A 21,884-nucleotide genomic window follows, 5' to 3' on the forward strand; every position below is an offset into this window, starting at 1 on the left:
TTAATCTAGTTCTTTTAATTTATGAGATCATATAACATTTAACAAACTGCAGGAAAATACAGTACAATAGTAAACAATAAAACCAACAAGAATGTCAAAGCAACTCAAACCAATGTCCTACTTCATTCTAAAACAGATAAAGAACATACATTAAAAAACAATCTAAATCTGATTAAAGACCTCATATATACTGAGTATATAAAACCCCTTACCCTCAATTTGTCAGGACATGGACTCTACAAGGAGTCAAAGGCGTTCCATAGGGGTGCTGGCCCATTTTGACTCTAATGCTTCCTGCAGTTGTGTTCATGGACCATTCTTGATACACACAGGACATGGTTGAGTGTGAAAAGCCCAGCAGCGTTGCAGTTCTCAATACAAACCGGTCCTCTTGGCAGCTACTACCAGAGCCTGTTCAAGGGCACGTAAATATTTTATCTTACCCATTCACCCTCTGAAAGGCACACACACAATCCATGTCTCAAGGCTTAAAAACTTTTAAACCTGTTTCCTCCCCTTCATCTACACTGATGGATTTAACAAGTGACATCAATAAGGGATCACAGCTTTCACCTGGTCAGTCTATGTCAAAGAGAGAGCAGGTTAAGGGATCATAGCTTTCACCTGGTCAGTCTATGTCAAAGAGAGAGCAGGTTAAGGGATCACAGCTTTCACCTGGTCAGTCTATGTCAAAGAGAGAGCAGGTTAAGGGATCATACCTTTCACCTGGCCAGTCTATGTCATGGAGAGAGCAGGTTAAGGGATCATAGCTTTCATCTGGTCAGTCTATGTCAAAGAGAGAGCAGGTTAAGGGATCATAGCATTCACCTGGTCAGTCTGTCAAAGAGAGAGCAGGTTAAGGGATCATAGCTTTCACCTGGTCAGTCTGTCAAAGAGAGAGCAGGTTAAGGGATCATAGCTTTCACCTGGTCAGTCTATGTCAAAGAGAGAGCAGGTGTTCATAATGTTTTGTACACTCAGTGTATATACTTCATTTCATTAAAACTAAGACAATTAAAAAGTACTGACTGTATTTGTCAACACAACCTGTAGTAATATAAAAACCCAAACTACACTGACCTGACAACCTGTAAAACACATTTCAGCCTGAGCCAAGTGCATGAAAGTGAGTAAATATGCTTCTTTCTAGAACTCCAGAGAAAGTAGAGAGATGTCAATAACCTTTATTGTCACTTTGCCTAATGTTTGGCCCAGGCATGAGTTCAGAGGGTTTGTCTGATTGATAGAATGCAGTTTAGAATACAATATCCTGAGTGTCAGTCTGTTACTGCTCTCTTGTCAACTCATTTTTTTACATGACAATGAATGACAAGGGGATGTTCTCAATTGCATATTCCTCGAGTCCTTGTCTCCTTCTCAAAAACCATTGAAGGAGAAGGTCAGAGGGAAGAGAAGGAGACAGGGAGAGTGGGTGCGAGGAGTATGCAATTGAGAATGCAACTCTTCCAGTTTACATGTGAAGTTTAGTGTTTTTTGGCAGGAAATTATTATTTTTGGTAAAAAAAACACTCCAGGTCATGAACTAGATAGAAAGGATGTAGAAATTATAATGGATCTATGTATTTTAAAATATCTGCACTTTTTCTGGCCCAGAAATGGATTTGGACAAACAAATCAATCCCCAAAAATCTGTTTGGCCTACTTTAGAACACATTCTACAGTTCAGAATGGATCTCTCTGACTTTAGAACACATTCTAGAGTTCAGAATGGATCTCTGTGACTTTAGAACACATTCTACAGTTCAGAATGGATCTCTGTGACTTTAGAACACATTCTACAGTTCAGAATGGATCTCTGTTACTTTAGAACACATTCTACAGTTCAGAATGGATCTCTGTGACTTTAGAACACATTCTAGAGTTTAGAATGTATTTCTGTGACTTTAGAACACATTCTAGAGTTTAGAATGTATTTCTGTGACTTTAGAACACATTCTAGAGTTTAGAATGTATTTCTGTGGATGCGGTCCTGTTCCATCTGAGACTTGGCCTTCTTCTTGAGCAGCAGGATGTGTTCAGAAAACTCCCTCACAGCCCCCAGGCCTGCAGCACTGTGGCAGGAGTATTTAGCAGCGTTGATCGCCACCACTGGGGCGTCCCGGGGTACTGCACTCAGCCCAGCCAGGTTCAGACAGTCAACATCTGGTGCATCATTACCTGTAGGAGGGAGAGATGGAGGGATGAAATGGAGGTGTGAGATTCATTTGTATTTTATTTTAAATCTATTTAAGTGTCCATACGGTGGTTATGGAAGTATTTTAAGAATGAGCTGATCTTGGACTACAGGAAAAGGCGGCCCAAACAGGCCCCCATTAAGAAGATTTAGCATGGGTCCCCAGATCCTCAAAAAGTTCTACAGCTGCACCATCGAGAGCATCGTGACCGGTTAATCACCGCCTGGTATGGCACCTGCATGGCATCTGAACGTAAAGTGCTACAGAGGGTAGTGCATACGGCCCAGTACATCACTGGGCCAAGCTTCTTGCCATCCAGGACCTATATACTAGAGGAAAGAGGAAAGGCCAAAAAATTGTCAATGACTCCAGTTACCCAAGTCATAGACTGTTCTCTCTTCTACCGCCTCTGCAAGCGGTACCAGAGCGCCAAGTCTAGGACCAAAAGGCTCCTTAACAGCTTCCACCCCAAAGCAATAAGACTGCTGAACAATTCATCTATTTACATTGACACCCCAAACAACATCAATACTGATACAGGGAACACACAGGGAAGTAGACCGAAATAGGGAAGGCAATCAACAAATGAAAGGAGTCCAGGTGAGTCCAATGATGCGCTGCTGCGCATGATGGTGACCGGTGATGAAGTGCAGGTGTGTGTAACGATGGTGACAGGTGTGCAAAATGAAGGCAGTCTGGCGCCCGAGAGGGAGAGCGGGAGCAGGCAAGTTATTTAATCAGTGAAGAACTTACAATCACTTCCTGGCAAGAGATAACGGAGGGATGAGAGGAGATAGATGGAGAGAGATGAAGGGTTGAGAAGAGAGAGAAATGACCACTGTAGCCAGGTTTTGTTTCACAAGTGTCATTTCGCAATGAATTTGTCTACTTTCAACTTTTTATTTTTTGATAACCTGATTGGAATACGTTTTATTTAGGAGGAATAGGCCTGAGTTCTAGAGACCTACAGAGCTGCGTTGTGTGGATGTCACGCTTCTCAGTAACAGAGGGAGGATCTCTGTGGCTTTAGAACACATTCCCCCACTCGCCTGGCGGCGGGTGGGGGACAGTACTTATCGAAGGTAAATCTGAACCACTTTCAGTTCAACTCTTTTATGCCTGAATGTACGCAAAAATGAAGAGAATTCAATGTTTAGACTTAATGCATCATAAAAATATTGATATTGCATTTATCCATGAATCTCATTTGCGAGTAGGGAATATTCATCGCTTACAGGACAAGGTGTATAACGTTGCTGCTTCGACTAGTGGAGCCTCTAAGTCCAAAGGCGTTGTTATTTTGGTTAAAACGAATATAACTTTAGTTATCGAAAAGACTAGCGAGGATACTTCCGGCCGCTTAGCTTCCATTTACACGTCTATGGCAAGAAAGTAGCATTTGTGTCCATCTCTGCACCCGCTGTTTTTGAGGACAGCTTTTTCGCTGGGCTTACCAATAAATTGTTATCACTTTAAGAGTATGAATTGGTCATAGGGGCAGATATGAATGCAGCGTTCAACCTCAACCTTGATAGATTCACACATTAGTGTGGATGACTAAAAGCATCATTAGTGTTGAATGGAATGACAGAACATCTCAGTATCTCTGTGTGGTGAGTTCAGAATCCGGGCATCAAAGATTATACCTGTTCTTCTGCATATCACAAATCATACTCTAGAATTGATTGTTTTCTATTCTCTAAGTATGTGCGTCATGCCAATATAAATATTGCCTGCGACGCTTTCAGATCATGATCCCCTGGTTACCCAAGTGGATGTGAGCTTTAAGGCAAATAAAACAAAACATTGGCATTTTAATATGAACCTTCTTCAAAACGAATTGTTTGTGGCTGAATTTCAATTTGCATTTTTAGAAAAAAACACAAGGACTCTGTAGAGGACCCCAGGTTTACATGGATGGCTACTACTCACAGACTTTACATCTTATGCATCTCACCTCAATAAAGCCAGGAATCACAGAATCAAGTTATTGGAGAAAACATTTAAAATCACTTCAACAAAACCTGAAAAGGAATTACTCAAATAATGTCAGCAATGATTTGAGGGTGGTTAAACAGGAATTTAATAATTTATTAAGGAGGAGAGCAGTGTTCATCATGCATAGAGTGAGGCAGAACTATCATTTTAATAGGAGCAAACCAAGCAGGTTTCTAGCATTAAAATTGAAACAAAGTGAATCTTGTACTTCTATAGAATCTATTCAATCCCTGGTTAAAGGCTTACTTTCTGATCCACAGAAAAATAATGCAACATTTCAGTCTTTTTTACCAGGAGTTATATACATCTTCTATCCAGGTTGAACCAGACAAATGCAGTTTTTAGATCATCTTGATTTGCTCGTATTGGAGGAGAAGCGATCTGCGGATCTGGGCCGACCCATCTCATTAGAGGAACTGGAGTCAGCACTGAAAGGTGCGAAAAAGGGGAAATCACCTGGACCTGATGGCATTCCCCCTGAGCTGTTACAACAAATCACCTGTCCAGGATGGCATTCCCCCTGAGCTGTTACTACAAATCACCTGTCCAGGATGGCATTCCACCTGAGCTGTTACAACAAATCACCTGTCCAGGATGGCATTCCCCATGAGTTGTTACTACAAATCACCTGTCCAGGATGGCATTCCCCCTGAGCTGTTACTACAAATCACCTGTCCAGGATGGCATTCCCCCTGAGCTGTTACTACAAATCACCTGTCCAGGATGGCATTCCCCCTGAGCTGTTACAACAAATCACCTGTCCAGGATGGCATTCCCCCTGAGCTGTTACCACAAATCACCTGTCCAGGATGGCATTCCCCCTGAGCTGTTACTACAAATCACCTGTCCAGGATGGCATTCCACCTGAGCTGTTACAACAAATCACCTGTCCCGGATGGCATTCCCCCTGAGCTGTTACTACAAATCACCTGTCCCGGATGGCATTCCCCCTGAGCTGTTACTACAAATAACCTGTCCCGGATGGCATTCCCCCTGAGCTGTTACAACAAAACACCTGTCCCGGATGGCATTCCCCCTGAGCTGTTACAACAAAACACCTGTCCCGGATGGCATTCCACCTGAGCTGTTACAACAAATCACCTGTCCCGGATGGCATTCCACCTGAGCTGTTACAACAAATCACCTGTCCCGGATGGCATTCCACCTGAACTGTTACTACAAAACACCTGTCCCGGATGGCATTCCACCTGAGCTGTTACTACAAAACACCTGTCCAGGATGGCATTCCACCTGATCTGTTACTACAAATCACCTGTCCAGGATGGCATTCCCCCTGAGCTGTTACTACAAATCACCTGTCCAGGATGGCATTCCACCTGATCTGTTACTACAAATCACCTGGCCCAGATGGCATTTCCCCTGAGCTGTTACTACAAATCACATGTCCCGGATGGCATTCCACCTGATCTGTTACTACAAATCACCTGTCCAGGATGGCATTCCCCCTGAGCTGTTACTACAAATCACCTGTCCAGGATGGCATTCCACCTGATCTGTTACTACAAATCACCTGGCCCAGATGGCATTCCCCCTGAGCTGTTACTACAAATCACCTGTCCCTGATGGCATTCCACCTGATCTGTTACTACAAATCACCTGTCCAGGATGGCATTCCCCCTGAGCTGTTACTACAAATCACCTGGCCCAGATGGCATTCCCCCTGAGCTGTTACTACAAATCACCTGTCCCTGATGGCATTCCACCTGAGCTGTTACTACAAATCACCTGTCCCGGATGGCATTCCACCTGAGCTGTTACAACAAATCACCTGTCCCGGATGGCATTCCACCTGAGCTGTTACAACAAACACCTGTCCCGGATGGCATTCCACCTGAGCTGTTACAACAAATCACCTGTCCCGGATGGCATTCCACCTGAACTGTTACTACAAAACACCTGTCCCGGATGGCATTCCACCTGAGCTGTTACTACAAATCACCTGTCCCGGATGGCATTCCACCTGAGCTGTTACTATAAATCACCTGTCCAGGATGGCATTCCACCTGAACTGTTACTATAAATCACCTGGACCTGATGGCATTCCACCTGAACTGTTACTATAAATCACCTGGACCTGATGGCATTCCACCTGAACTGTTACTACATATCACCTGTCCCTGATGGCATTCCACCTGAACTGTTACTACATTTTGGGGGAATTTTAGGACCAGTATTATTGGAGTAAATCCATTCGGCCATCGACAGTTTTTTTTTTCATGATCATATTAACTCTGCATTAATCTCTCTACTGCCAAAGAAAGGGAACGATCACACAGACTGTGCAAATTATCGTCCGATATATTTAATTAATTCGGACCAAAAATTGTATTGAAAAGTATTTGGATAAGTTGATTCACATGGACCAGTCAGGTTTTGTGAAAGGTCTCCTTGCAGCTGACAATGTCAGACGATGCATGCATGTAATACATGAAGCACAACAGCTGGACACATCGTGTGCTGTGCTGTCTCTAGATGCTGAGAAGGCTTTGACAGGCTTGATTGGCAGTACTTGTGGGCTGTTTTGGAGAAATTTGGTTTGGGAAAGAATTTTATTGATATGGTTTGTGTGTTATATACTAACACTGTTGCTATGGTTTCTACTAATGACGTACACTCAAGTCCATTCCCTATTTTTCAGGGATGTAGACAAGGAGATGGCCTATCCCCAACGTTATTCATTTAGTCGCTAGAGCCTTTAGCCCAACATCTAAAGCAGAATGTAGTGGGGCTTCTCCTATACTGATTACATCCTCCTCTCATACCAAATTCAATCTCCTCTTTATTATCCACATTTGAAGAATTCAAATTGCTGTCCGGGTATAAAATCAGCATTAATGTTACTGAATGAAGTGGTCAAAAAAGAAGGAAGGAAGGAAGGAAGGAAGGAAGGAAGGAAGTTGAATGGGATTTAACAGTTTGGGAGAAGTTATCTGCTTCTTTACAAACTAGGGGCAGCTTCCATAAAGATGAATGTGTTTCTACGTATCAGTTTCCTGAGCATGATGATCCCACTCCCTCCACCTGTAGGCTAATGGGGAAGGATTGATAAACGGATACGTAAATACCTTTAGGAATGGCAAACATCCAAAGAGTAGGTTTGAGGTGTAACAATGACAGAAGTGTCATGGTGGACTTGCATTACCAAATGTTTGTATTTACCACCAGTCTTTCCAGTTACGCCCACTTAGATCATCAGTCTCTTGGAGAACTATTGAGGAAGAACTTGTTTCACCTACTAGATTGCAAGATGAGTTACCCATCTAATAAGAAATGCATGTTGTATTTTGGTCCGATCATTGATAGATAGAGAAATTTAGGAAGGTTGAGATGGGCGTAGATGGTAACTGGAAATGGCATCTCCTATGGCATAACAAGGCTATTACCTCCGGTAATAAACCTTAATGATGGTGTTGGAGTCGTGCCTGGCACTACTACCGCAAGGCACTACTAGTGTGTACAGCCCAGTACATCACTGGGGCCAAGCTTCCTGCCATTCAGGACCTCTATTTTTTATTTTACCTTTATTTAACTAGGCAAGTCAGTTAAGAACAAATTCTCATTTTCAATGACGGCCTAGGAACAGTGGGTTGTTCGGGGGAAGAACGACAGATTTTGACCTTGTCAGCTCGGGGATTCGATCTTGCAACCTTTCAGTTACAAGTCCAACGCTCTAACCACTAGGCTACCCTGCCACCCCAAATTACCAGGTGGTGTCAGAGGAAGGCCCTAAACATTGTCATAGACTCCAGCCACCCTAGTCATAGACTGTTCTCTCAGCTACCGCATGGCACGCGGTACCGGAGTGCCAAGTCTAGGTCCAAGAGGCTTCTAAACAGCTTCTACCCCCAAGCCATAAGACTCCTGAACATCTAATCAAATGGCCACCCAGACTATTTGCATTGCTCCCCCCTCTATCTTTTACACTGCTGCTACTCTCTGATATTATCTATGCATAGTCACTTTAATAACTCTACCTACATGTACATATTACCTCGACTAACCAGTTCCCCTGCACATTGACTCTGTTCCGGTACCCCTTGTATATAGCCTCGCTATTGTTATTTTACTGCTGCTCTTGAATTATTTGTTACTTTTATTTATTATTCTTATTTTTATTTATTATAACTGCATAGTTGGTTAAGGGCGTGTATGTAATAATTTCACTGTAAGGTTACACCTGTTGTATTCGGAGCATGTGACAAAATAACATTTGATTTGATTTCCATCTCAGAAGGGCTGCAAATCAATACCTTCATACGTTTTGATTGACATGAACGCACAAGTATTACTCAAAATAGAAGGTTAAGATTCCACTATATTACAAACTGTACTATGAAACTAAAATGAATTAGTAATAGTGGTACTATTTGTAGTAGTAGCAGTTGTAGCAGCAGTAGTAGTCGTAGTAAATTGTTAAATGAAAACAACAGTGAGTTTACCCATATAGGCAACCTCCTTCCAGTCCAGATCCTTGTCGTCCATCATGGCTGTGACCTCACCCTGGATGTCCTTGCCCAGCTGCCTGACCTCGCAGCCTGTCCTCTGGGATAGATTGTCAGCCAGGGCCTTGGTCAGGAGGTCCTCACTGGATGAGATCAGGATCACCTGGAGGAGACAGAAAAAAACAAATGTCTATGCTCTGTGTTTTGTATGGGTGCTCTGTGTGTTGAATAGAAGCTCTGCTTTGTATGGGAGCTCTGTTTTGTATGGGAGCTCTGTTTTGTATGGGAGCTCTGTTTTGTATGGGTGCTCTGTTTTGTATGGGTGCTCTGTGTGTTGATTATAAGCTCTGTTTTGTATGGAAGCTCTGTTTTGTATGGGTGCTCTGTGTGTCGAATATAAGCTCTGTTTTGTATGGGAGCTCTGTTTTGTATGGGTGCTCTGTGTGTTGAATATAAGCTCTGTTTGTATGGAAGCTCTGTTTTGTATGGGTGCTCGTGTCGAATATAATTTCTGTTTTGTATGGAAGCTCTGTTTTGTATGGGTGCTCTGCGTGTCGAATATAATCTCTGTTTTGTATGGAAGCTCTGTTTTGTATGGGTGCTCTGTGTGTCGAATATAATCTCTGTTTTGTATGGAAGCTCTGTTTTGTATGGAAGCTGTTTTGTATGGAAGCTCTGTGTTGTATGGGAGCTCTGTTTTGTATGGGAGCTCTGTTTTGTATGGGTGCTCTGTTTTGTATGGGTGCTCTGTGTGTTGAATATAAGCTCTGTTTTGTATGGAAGCTCTGTTTTGTATGGAAGCTCTGTTTTTTATGGAAGCTCTGTTTTGTATGGAAGCTGTTTTGTATGGAAGCTCTGTTTTGTATGGAAGCTCTGTTTTGTATGGAAGCTCTGTTTTGTATGGAAGCTCTGTTTTGTATGGAAGCTCTGTTTTGTATGGAAGCTCTGTTTTGTATGGAAGCTCTGTTCTATGTATTGTACAGACTGAGTGTAAGGAGGAAATATCAGTTCATATTCAGTTCAGAGTGATTAACACAATGTTTAACATACAGTATTTAGAGTTCTGTAATACAAATCATTCCCAGTGTTCTGTTTGTGACATTCAAGGTGAAGGTTGATGGTCACTAGACTTGATAGTGAATGTTATGGATTATTGTCTTATCTGTTGATAGTGATTGACACCAGACTGGATGTACAAGGCCTGAGGACACACTGATTATTCACTGTTGTATTGTATTGACATTGTGTGTGAACTCGGTTGATTCTGTAGCAGCTGGACAAGTCACTGTCTTTTGTTTTGTCTTCCTACAAGCCTCTGGGCTGGTGTTTACAGAACATTTGGTGCTGCCTGATTAGGATATAAAGGGCCTGTCTCCAGGAGGCTGGTGTTTACAGAACATTTGGTGCTGTCTGATTAGGATATAAAGGGTATGTCTCCCTGTTACAACTTGTAATACACCAGAATGATTTTTGATTGACTGCTCTCCTTTTTGTTCACCTGGAAATTCATATTACAACATAGACATTACAACATAGACAATACAACATAGACAATACAACATAGACAATACAACATAGACAATACAACATAGACAATACAACATAGACATTACAACATAGACATTACAACATAGACATTACAACATAGACAATACAACCTAGACAATACAACCTAGACAATAAAACATAGACAATACAACATAGACAATACAACCTAGACATTACAACCTAGACATTACAACCTAGACATTACAACATAGACATTACAACATAGACATTACAACATAGACAATACATTAATTTATGGTAGCAGTCATTGTAAAAAAAAAAAGTAACACCTGTCTGTCACTGTTTGATCTTTTAAAACACAATGAATGAATCACCCGTATTCATCACATTATCTTTGTATCTCCACTCCCTCTCTCTGCAGTGTGTGTGTTCTATATGTTCTGTATCTGTACCTCCACTCCCTCTCTCTGCAGTGTGTGTTCTATATGTTCAGTATCTGTACCTCCACTCCCTCTCTCTGCAGTGTGTGTTCTATATGTTCTATATGTTCAGTATCTGTACCTCCACTCCCTATCTCTGCAGTGTGTGTGTTCTATATGTTCTATATGTTCTGTATCTGTACCTCCACTCCCTCTCTCTGCAGTGTGTGTGTTCTATATGTACAGTATCTGTACCTCCACTCCCTCTCTCTGCAGTGTGTGTTCTATATGTTCTGTATCTGTACCTCCACTCCCTCTCTCTGCAGTGTGTGTTCTATATGTACAGTATCTGTACCTCCACTCCCTCTCTCTGCAGTGTGTGTTCTATATGTTCAGTATCTGTACCTCCACTCCCTCTCTCTGCAGTGTGTGTTCTATATGTACAGTACATGTACCTCCACTCCCTCTCTCTGCAGTGTGTGTTCTATATGTACAGTATCTGTACCTCCACTCCCTCTCTCTGCAGTGTGTGTGTTCTATATGTACAGTATCTGTACCTCCACTCCCTCTCTCTGCAGTGTGTGTGTTCTATATGTACAGTATCTGTACCTCCACTCCCTCTCTCTGCAGTGTGTGTGTTCTATATGTACAGTATCTGTACCTCCACTCCCTCTCTCTGCAGTGTGTGTGTTCTATATGTACAGTATCTGTACCTCCACTCCCTCTCTCTGCAGTGTGTGTGTTCTATATGTACAGTATCTGTACCTCCACCCCCTCTCTCTGCAGTGTGTGTGTTCTATATGTACAGTATCTGTACCTCCACCCCCTCTCTCTGCAGTGTGTGTTCTATATGTACAGTATCTGTACCTCCACCCCCTCTCTCTGCAGTGTGTGTGTTCTATATGTACAGTATCTGTACCTCCACTCCCTCTCTCTGCAGTGTGTGTGTTCTATATGTACAGTATCTGTACCTCCACCCCCTCTCTCTGCAGTGTGTGTGTTTGTTCTACATGTTCTGTATCTGTACCTCCACCCCCTCTCTCTGCAGTGTGTGTGTTCTACATGTTCTGTATCTGTACCTCCACTCCCTCTTTCTGCAGCATGCGGATACCCATAGTATCTCTGGTGTTGACTGAGACCATCTCCTCTCCAGAGACAGAGATGAGGACGCGGCCGTCAGTCAGACAGCCGGAGACGTTACACAGCAGCAGACGCACCACCTCAGGCTTGTCCAGGCCAAAGTAACCAAACCTGGACAGGAACAACACACACAGGGAAATACATTTGGACAACCACTCCTCTGTGTTACAGCATTATTCATTGTGTTGCTTTACCACAAAATCTAATTATATTTAAAGTGCATTCAAATAAACACTTTCAGAGAAAGAGAGACAGAGACAGACAGAGAGACAGAGACAGAGATAGAGACAGACAGAGAGACAGACAGAGAGAGAGAGACAGAGACAGACAGAGAGAGAGGTGGTTCGGAGTGAATGACTTCAACAGAGAGTGAACTTGAAATTCTAGGTCAGTGATTTCAGACTACCTCAGTACTCTCTGTTCTGCCACGGGCCAGTCGATATCCACATCAATATCCACACTGTACTCTGGCAGCATCTCATAGTAAGCCCACTTCCCCCCCTGAGAAAGACAACAACACAAAGGGTATTCTATTAGCATTCAAAACACCAGTTAACAATAGAATATCTAGTAGTATCACAGACCAGTCCATCTCTCAGTGTGTATGTTGTTTCTAGTCAGGCTCACATCCATTGAATGAATAAACGTTATTGATCCCCTGAGGTGAATAGGGTTCACCACCAGCAACAGACATACACATCAGGGCCTGTATTCATAAAGCATCTCAGAGTAGGGCTGCTGATCTAGGATCAGGTCCTCCCTGTCCATATAGACGTATTCATAATGATTGAAAAAAGAAAACTGATCCTAGACCAGCACTCCTATCCTGAAACGCTTTGTAACTATGGGCCCTGATGGGGTATAGTGCCTGTTACCTGCAGGCCTCTCTCTATCGTCGCTCTGGTATAAATGTAGAAAGATCCGTTCTCACACAGCTCTCCATCCCAGTCCTGTCTCCGGGGCCTGTTACACGGGTCTAAGTTCAGAGGCTGGGTGGCTACACTACCTGAACAGGAGAGAGAACACATAGTCAATGTTATAGGTTATAACTAGAAACCAAACTACTTCCTGGTCCGGAGAAAAACTAATTTGTCTAAACACCCCTCATCTCTCTATTGTGATACACAGTGATTAGTGGTGGATGGAGTTACTTCAATGTAATGTGCTTGTGAAAGATACTATATTTACAGTTGAAGTCGGAAGTTTACATAAACCTCAGCCAAATACATTTAAACTCAGTTTTTCACAATTCCTGACATTTAATCCTAGTAAAAATTCACTGTTTTAGGTCAGTTAGGATCACCACTTTATTTTAAGAATGTGAAATGTCAGAATAAAAGTAGAGAGAATGATTTATTTCAGCTTTAATTTCTTTCATCACATTCCCAGTGGGTCAGAAGTTTACATACACTCAATTAGTATCTGGTAGCATTGCCTTTAAATGGTTTAACTTGGGTCAAACGTTTTGGGTAGTCTTCCACCAGCTTCCCACAATAAGTTGGGTGAATTTTTGGCCCATTCCTCCTGACAGAGCTGGTGTAACTGAGTCAGGTTTGTAGGCCTCCTTGCTCGCACAAGCTTTTTCAGTTCTGCCCACAAATTTTCTATGGGATGGAGGTCAGGGCTTTGTGAGGGCCACTCCAATACCTTGACTTTGTTGTCCTTAAGCCATTTTGCCACAACTTTGGAAGTATGCTTGGGGTCATTGTCCATTTGGAAGACCCATTTACGACCAAGCTTTAACTTCCTGACTGTTGTCTTGAGATGTTGCTTCAATATATCCAGATAATTTTCTTTCCTCATGATGCCATCTATTTTGTGAAGTGCACCAGTCCCTCCTGCAGCAAAGCAACCCCCACAACATGATGTTGCCACCCCCGTGCTTCATGGTGTGATGATGGTGTTCTTCGGCTTGTAAGTCTCCCCCTTTTTCCTCCAAACATAACGATGGTCATTCTGGTCAAACAGTTCTATATTTGTTTCATCAAAAAACATTTCTCAAAAAAATACGATCTTTGTCCCCATGTGCAGTTGCAAACCATAGTCTGGCTTTTGGCGGTTTTGGAGCAGTGGCTTCTTCCTTTCTGAGCCTTTCAGGTAATGGCGATATAGGACTCGTTTTACTGTGAATATAGATACTTTTGTACCTGTTTCCTCCAGCATCTTCATAAGGTCCTTTGCTGTTGTTCTGGGATTGATTTGTACTTTTCGCACCATAGTACGTTCATCTCTAGGAGACAGAACGCGCCTCCTTCCTGAGCGGTATGACGGCTGAGTGGTCCCATGGTGTTTATACTTGCGTACTATTGTTTGTACAGATGAACGTGGTACCTTCAGGCATTTTGGAAATTTCTCCCAAGGATGAACCAGACTTGTGGAGGTCTACAACTTATTTTCTGAGGTCATGGCTGATTTCTTTAGATTTTCCCATGATGTCAAGCAAAGAGGCACTAGTTTGAAGGTAGGCCTTGAAATACATCCACAGGTACACCTCCAATTGACTCAAATGATGTCAATTAGCCTATCAGAAGCTTCCAAAGCCATGACATCATTTTATGGAGTTTTACAAGCTGTTTAAAGGCACAGTCAACTGAGTGTATGTAAACTTCTGACCCACTGGAATTGTGATAGATTATTTCACTTATAATTCACTCTGTGTGTAAACAAAAACTAAAACTATAGTTTATTAACAAGAAATGTGTGGAGTTGTTGAAAAACGAGTTTTAATGACTCCAACCTAAGTGTATGTAAACTTCCGACTTCAACTGTACATATGTCACGGCCGTCGAAAGAAGTGAACCAAAGTGCAGCGTGGTGGGCGTAAATGTTCCTTTTTATTTAAAATGTCAACCAACAAAACAACTGTGAAGCTTACAGGGCTACGATGCCTCTAACAAAGTTAACTACCCACACTGAAAGGAGGGGAAAAAGGGCTACCTAAGTATCATTCCCAATCAGAGACAACGATAGACAGCTGTCCCTGATAGAGAACCATACCCGGCCAAAACATAGAAATAAAGAAACATAGAAAACAAAACATAGAATGCCCACCCCACATCACACCCTGACCTAACCAAATAGAGAAATAAAACGGCTCTCTAAGGTCAGGGCGTGACAACATGTTAGTCATTTAGCAGACGCTCTTATAAACACAATCCATTATCATTGAGCATTAGCATCTTACATCAAGATATGATGGGTAGGTGTTTTCAAACACACAATATAGTTTTTCCTGGCTCTGGTCACATGGTCGGGACAAAATCCTGACCCTACTTATAAAGTGAGGGACAGTTTTTCCTCAGGCACAGTGTAGTGGAAAATGTTACACATTGTGTTCTTTCTCAAGGTTGGCATGTTCTGTAAACTGTCTGACAATGACAATTGTTGTTTTGTGTTATTAAGTTGCGATGTGCTTATGGTTTGTTCACAGGGTGTGAGTCAAGCAGAAGAGGAACTAGATACAAGATAATAACCTCCCTCACTCTCCCACCCTGATACTCATTCCTTGTATCTGTGTCTGCTTAGTTGTGCTTAGGAGACGTGTCTGTGACGCGGTATAAAGGACAAGTGAAGGGACTGACCCTTCAGATCTCCTGACAGACCTGAACATTAAGTTTGTTGGAACCTCTCCAGTTAACTGATAATAACTGTGAGGTCCTAAACATAACACATGGCTGTCCCGTACCTCCTTTCTTCACCTCCTGACAGACCTGAACATTAAGTTCGTTGGAACCTCTCCAGTTTACTGATAATAACTGTGAGGTCCTAAACATAACACATGGCTGTCCAGTACCTCCTTTCTTCACCTCCTGCCAGCGGAAGTGGTGTCGTCGGACCACGGAGAAGACGGACGTGAAGCCCTGCTTGGTGATCATCTCCAGGGCCTCCTTCAGGTGGAAGGGGTGCAGGCAGGGAGACGTGGCCTGGATGTGACAGATCACATCCACCTCTGGAGGAGGACAACACAACAGATATTTGATTTATCCATTATTTAATCAGGTAGCCACATATGATATGACATATGAATACATCTACATGGTTACTGTTGACATCTGTATCTATGGAGTAGGTCCCACTTCATTTGGATAGCACCCTATTCATGGGTTGTCTATAGCCGCTATCAACACTATCAACAATCTACCACCTGAAACTCTTAATACCAGGCGTGCTTCTACATCTGCATTGCTTAGTCTTTTGGGTTTTAGGCTGGGTTTCTGGATAAGCACTTTGTGACTTCTGCTGACGTAAAAAAGGGCTTTATAAAGAAATGTGACTGATTGATTGATTGATATGCAACACTTTCCTAGGGTTGGGATTAGGGTTATGGTATTAGAAATTTAATTAAAAGAAAACAGCATGTGAGCATTATCATGTGATCATGTGAGCAAGATCAGGGGTGCACAACTGTGCAGGGGGCACAATAACTGTCACTGATTGGCTGGAGAGGGGTGAGTCAGACCACACACCTGGTTTCCCAGACTGGTGTTCTCAGGTTCTGATTAAAAAGCAGGAAGAAAAAACAGCAGCGGGCTCTGCGGCCCTGAAGGTCGTATGTTTCAAGTGTCTCAGAGTTGGAGTGCTGACTTAGCTCATAGATCACAACAAATAAGACTACATGGACAGGGGGGACCTGATCCCAGATCAGTATTCCTATTCTGAGATGCTTGATTACATGCCGTCCCAGAGCCTTAGCCAAGCTAGCTTGATTCCTCACGGCTCCCTCCTTGGCTCCTTCTCAAAGCACATTGGAGCAGAAGATCTGAGCTTCCTCCACTCAGATCTCCTCCTCTACTGCATTTTGAGAAGGAGGCAAGGAGAGAGGACATGAGGAATCAAGGAAATACACTTGACTTTCACCCCCTACCTGGGTTTAATCTGGCGAATTCCTGGATGGTGTCAAGAGAGCTGGAGGAGTCTTTGGACACCTCTGGGCTCCTGCGGTGAACCTGAGCTCCCCATGTCTTGGCTACCTTCTCAATGTCATCATGGTCAGTTGATACACACACACTGGGAGAAAGAACGGAAGAAGTTGATTCCTCAGGCTTTGTAACAAGTAGGCTGCATCAGTGCAATCCAGTCTTGTGTGGCCAAGCCCAAACCAGGGGGTTCATTCAGAGACTGTACACTAACTTTCAGACAAACTTTCTCAATAAGAATCTGACATGGGTATACATATTTATACAACAAACAGTTACTAATGTATAGTTATGACCAGGAGTTAAAGTAGATGTCATTTCTTCCCAGTATGGAACCTCCTATGTGTGAACATGCATGTACTAAAACAATGCATGGGCCTAACAGGACCGGTTCTGGACGTTCTGCTGCCCTAGGCAAGACAAAAACAATGGCCACTATCCCCTTAACCTAGAATAGTGTAATGCAGGGGTTGGCAATAGGTTTGGCCTTAGGCCAGTTTTTTTCTCAGCTAATAGTTGTAGAACAGAACATTATAGAGGTCCCATTCATGATTAAACTACAAATTAAACACATTTTAACACATCTGGTTACTAGGCTATATAATGTCAATTACATATCCTAATATTTTCAATCTGATTACACTGCTAAAATCACTAATGTCTCTATTAAATTATTTAGTTATTTTCCTTTGTGCGTTGATTGCAATCAAGACAAAATGTCACTCTGAAAAAGTTTCAAAAGAAAGGTGGAAATGCAAATAGAAGTGTCAGGGAAGAATGGACAGAGGAATATGTATTCTTACCATATGTCTCCTATATCAAACCAGAGTGTCTTGTTTGCAACGAAACGGTTACTGTTTGCAAATCATTAAATATTAGACATTATGAATCTAAGCATGGCAGTTTCAAAACATACCTTTCCACCCAGACAGAGACTCCACTAAGTAGAAAAATGTCAGCTTTAACTGCTGGCTTCTCATCCGTTGCTGAACTCAACAACATAATTGCTTCCCTAAAAGCTGCCTGGGTTTAAACATATACACTTTTCAGAAAGCTCAATTAATAGGGATAGATTAGCCAAGTATCATTGTTTTGGGGCAGAATAATGTGAGGTGTTATGTTTTGTTGGATGTGCGTCTTGGTCAGTTTAGCTCGGAAAATGCCGCCCTGTTCAAATCACTGCTCTAGGTGTGCTGGTGTGGTACCGAAAATCTCCCCCCTGACAGAAATCTCCCCCCTGACTGAAATCTCCCCCCTGACAGAATCTCCCCCCTGCTCGTTCTTCACTGCTGCAATTTACTTGCTAGTTGAGATTTCTGCTCTTCACTCCGTTGTCAGTTTAGCCTACATTTCACTGATCTTAGTAGCAGAAATCATTTTTGTCTGCAGTTTATTTTGTATTAGTCTATAAATAAATCTCTTTGTCAAAATTCGTCATCTCTCCCATGTCTTATTCAACTAATATTTTTTCAAGTGTAAGGATAATAATTCACCCATAGTTGTTCTGAAATGTTTATTGCTTGCCAACATATTACATATATGTTTAATATAACACACATACATTCATTATTCATTTCGGTTGCCTATCCTGATGTGAAGTTAATTCTATAGAAAGTATTTGACTCTGATGTGTACTACAGAAAGTATTTGACTCTGATGTGTACTACAGAAAGTATTTGACTCTGATGTGTACTACAGAAAGTATTTGACTCTGATGTGTACTACAGAAAGTATTTGACTCTGATGTGTACCACAGAAAGTATTTGACTCTGATGTGTACCACATAAAGTATTTGACTCTGATGTGTACTACAGAAAGTATTTGACTCTGATGTGTACTACAGAAAGTATTTGACTCTGATGTGTACCACATAAAGTATTTGACTCTGATGTGTACTACAGAAAGTATTTGACTCTGATGTGTACTACAGAAAGTATTTGACTCTGATGTGTACCACAGAAAGTATTTGACTCTGATGTGTACCACATAAAGTATTTGACTCTGATGTGTACTACATAAAGTATTTGACTCTGATGTGTACCACAGAAAGTATTTGACTCTGATGTGTACTACAGAAAGTATTTGACTCTGATGTGTACCACAGAAAGTATTTGACTCTGATGTGTACCACAGAAAGTATTTGACTCTGATGTGTACCACAGAAAGTATTTGACTCTGATGTGTACCACATAAAGTATTTGACTCTGATGTGTACCACAGAAAGTATTTGACTCTGATGTGTACCACAGAAGGTATTTGACTCTGATGTGTACCACAGAAAGTATTTGACTCTGATGTGTACCACAGAAACTATTTGACTCCATCCACAAAAGTAAGGACATTAGAAGGGTGGGGGGATCCTGACAGGGGGGAGATTTTCGGCACAACACCAGCTGTGGGTCCTAATCATATACAGTGCCTTGCGAAAGTATTCGGCCCCCTTGAACTTTGCGACCTTTTGCCACATTTCAGGCTTCAAACATAAAGATATAAAACTGTATTTTTTGTGAAGAATCAACAACAAGTGGGACACAATCATGAAGTGGAACGACATTTATTGGATATTTCAAACTTTTTTAACAAATAAAAAACTGAAAAATTGGGCGTGCAAAATTATTCAGCCCCCTTAAGTTAATACTTTGTAGCGCCACCTTTTGCTGCGATTGCAGCTGTAAGTCGCTTGGGGTATGTCTCTATCAGTTTTGCACATCGAGAGACTGAATTTTTTTCCCATTCCTCCTTGCAAAACAGCTCGAGCTCAGTGAGGTTGGATGGAGAGCATTTGTGAACAGCTGTTTTCAGTTCTTTCCACAGATTCTCGATTGGATTCAGGTCTGGACTTTGACTTGGCCATTCTAACACCTGGATATGTTTATTTTTGAACCATTCCATTGTAGATTTTGCTTTATGTTTTGGATCATTGTCTTGTTGGAAGACAAATCTCCGTCCCAGTCTCAGGTCTTTTGCAGACTCCATCAGGTTTTCTTCCAGAATGGTCCTGTATTTGGCTCCATCCATCTTCCCATCAATTTTAACCATCTTCCCTGTCCCTGCTGAAGAAAAGCAGGCCCAAACCATGATGCTGCCACCACCATGTTTGACAGTGGGGATGGTGTGTTCAGCTGTGTTGCTTTTACGCCAAACATAACGTTTTGCATTGTTGCCAAAAAGTTCAATTTTGGTTTCATCTGACCAGAGCACCTTCTTCCACATGTTTGGTGTGTCTCCCAGGTGGCTTGTGGCAAACTTTAAACAACACTTTTTATGGATATCTTTAAGAAATGGCTTTCTTCTTGCCACTCTTCCATAAAGGCCAGATTTGTGCAATATACGACTGATTGTTGTCCTATAGACAGAGTCTCCCACCTCAGCTGTAGATCTCTGCAGTTCATCCAGAGTGATCATGGGCCTCTTGGCTGCATCTCTGATCAGTCTTCTCCTTGTATGAGCTGAAAGTTTAGAGGGATGGCCAGGTCTTGGTAGATTTGCAGTGGTCTGATACTCCTTCCATTTCAATATTATCGCTTGCACAGTGCTCCTTGGGATGTTTAAAGCTTGGGAAATATTTTTGTATCCAAATCCGGCTTTAAACTTCTTCACAACAGTATCTCGGACCTGCCTGGTGTGTTCCTTGTTCTTCATGATGCTCTCTGCGCTTTTAACGGACCTCTGAGACTATCACAGTGCAGGTGCATTTATACGGAGACTTGATTACACACAGGTGGATTGTATTTATCATCATTAGTCATTTAGGTCAACATTGGATCATTCAGAGATCCTCACTGAACTTCTGGAGAGAGTTTGCTGCACTGAAAGTAAAGGGGCTGAATAATTTTGCACGCCCAATTTTTCAGTTTTTTTTTGTTAAAAAAGTTTGAAATATCCAATAAATGTCGTTCCACTTCATGATTGTGTCCCACTTGTTGTTGATTCTTCACAAAAAAAAACAGTTTTATATCTTTATGTTTGAAGCCTGAAATGTGGCAAAAGGTCGCAAAGTTCAAGGGGGCCGAATACTTTCGCAAGGCACTGTAGTTCTACTCAGAATCCCTATTAATTCAATAACATCTCTGTGGGCCTTGTCATAAAGATTTGTCATTTGACTTTTAAAATGTATTACCTTTTATTGTGGCATAAACACAACCAGTCATGATGTTTTCATCTGATTGTCAAACAATCATATTCAAATGACTCCTTTACAAGGCTACCTGCGCACGTTCATCCACCCGCAACATATTTCCAACCTCCAAACAGTGGTGAATGAAAAGAGACATCTGTTACACAAAACACCAACAAGTGTATTGACATTTGGCAAGTCTTACTGTACTTTCTCCCCTGGTTATGACAGATGCATCATCGACTATCACTAATAAACAATAATAACATGCAGCTAACTAACGTTACTATTAACAAAGGCGTCAGAGCAAGTCCATATACCGTAGCTAGATTAGAAATACATTTGACCAAAATGTTGACTGAATTAACGTTACCTGTCAAACTGTTTGGAGTCCACTGCAGCTCTCAGAACCCATCCGATGAGGGGGACACCGGCGAGAACTTTTATATTTTTCAGGGGGATCCCCTTACTGCCTCCCCTCGCCAGGATCAGGGCTGCGATGTGTCTCTTCTCACCGCTGTCTTTAATAACCTTTGCTTTTCTGTCTCTCACATCTTCCATGCCCGACAGCGTACGTTTGTTTGCAGCAGCCATTGAAAGGATCAGTAGCCGGGTGGGCAGGCAATAGTCTTGTAGCGGTAGCGATGGATAGCAGTCGTCTGAAGTATCTAGCACCTTGCTTTCTAACTCACTGTAACTAGCTAGCTACGTACTTAGTTTACATGACCTACTACGGCTTAAACTGTGTGAAGGAAATCCTACAAATGTTACATGTGCACAGTAAAAAATAGGCGTAGACCTGCTAGCTTTACTCGGAGGTAATTTCAACAACGATTCATTTTGATGCCATAGTAACAATTTCAGTTTAACTATTTACTGAATTTACTCTGGTAACAGGTTAACTGGCAATGTCAAGAAAACGATGATCGCGCTTCAATGAGGGGATTCGATTATCTGATCCGGGTTTCCCTGGTCGGAAGAGTTATAGCGGGTAAAACGTGATTGCATTCATTTTGGAACCGGGCAACCTCCCGGGCGTGAGCCAGGTTCAAATGCCGTGTTTATGTGCCAGTCGGAACTATGAAACTCTGAAATGTCCGACTTGCAAAATGGTTGAACGTGGCAGG

At 42.1% G+C, this 21,884-nt stretch overlaps 1 protein-coding gene across 1 annotated transcript; it reads right to left on the reverse strand.

The window, feature by feature from the left end:
- Window positions 1-1,864: 1,864 nt before the first annotated feature.
- Window positions 1,865-21,415, reverse strand: LOC139392852 (N-acylneuraminate cytidylyltransferase). Its single transcript, XM_071141160.1, has 8 exons — window positions 21,131-21,415; window positions 16,589-16,731; window positions 15,518-15,673; window positions 12,600-12,730; window positions 12,131-12,225; window positions 11,664-11,835; window positions 8,654-8,819; window positions 1,865-2,178 (listed from the first exon to the last, which is right to left on the reverse strand). The coding sequence occupies exons 1-8, from the start codon at window positions 21,349-21,351 to the stop codon at window positions 1,964-1,966; spliced, it is 1,299 nt and encodes a 432-aa protein (XP_070997261.1). The 5' UTR covers window positions 21,352-21,415; the 3' UTR covers window positions 1,865-1,963.
- Window positions 21,416-21,884: the final 469 nt, after the last annotated feature.

Source organism: Oncorhynchus clarkii, chromosome 33, assembly GCF_045791955.1.
Source record: "Oncorhynchus clarkii lewisi isolate Uvic-CL-2024 chromosome 33, UVic_Ocla_1.0, whole genome shotgun sequence".
Lineage (NCBI taxonomy): Eukaryota > Metazoa > Chordata > Actinopteri > Salmoniformes > Salmonidae > Oncorhynchus > Oncorhynchus clarkii.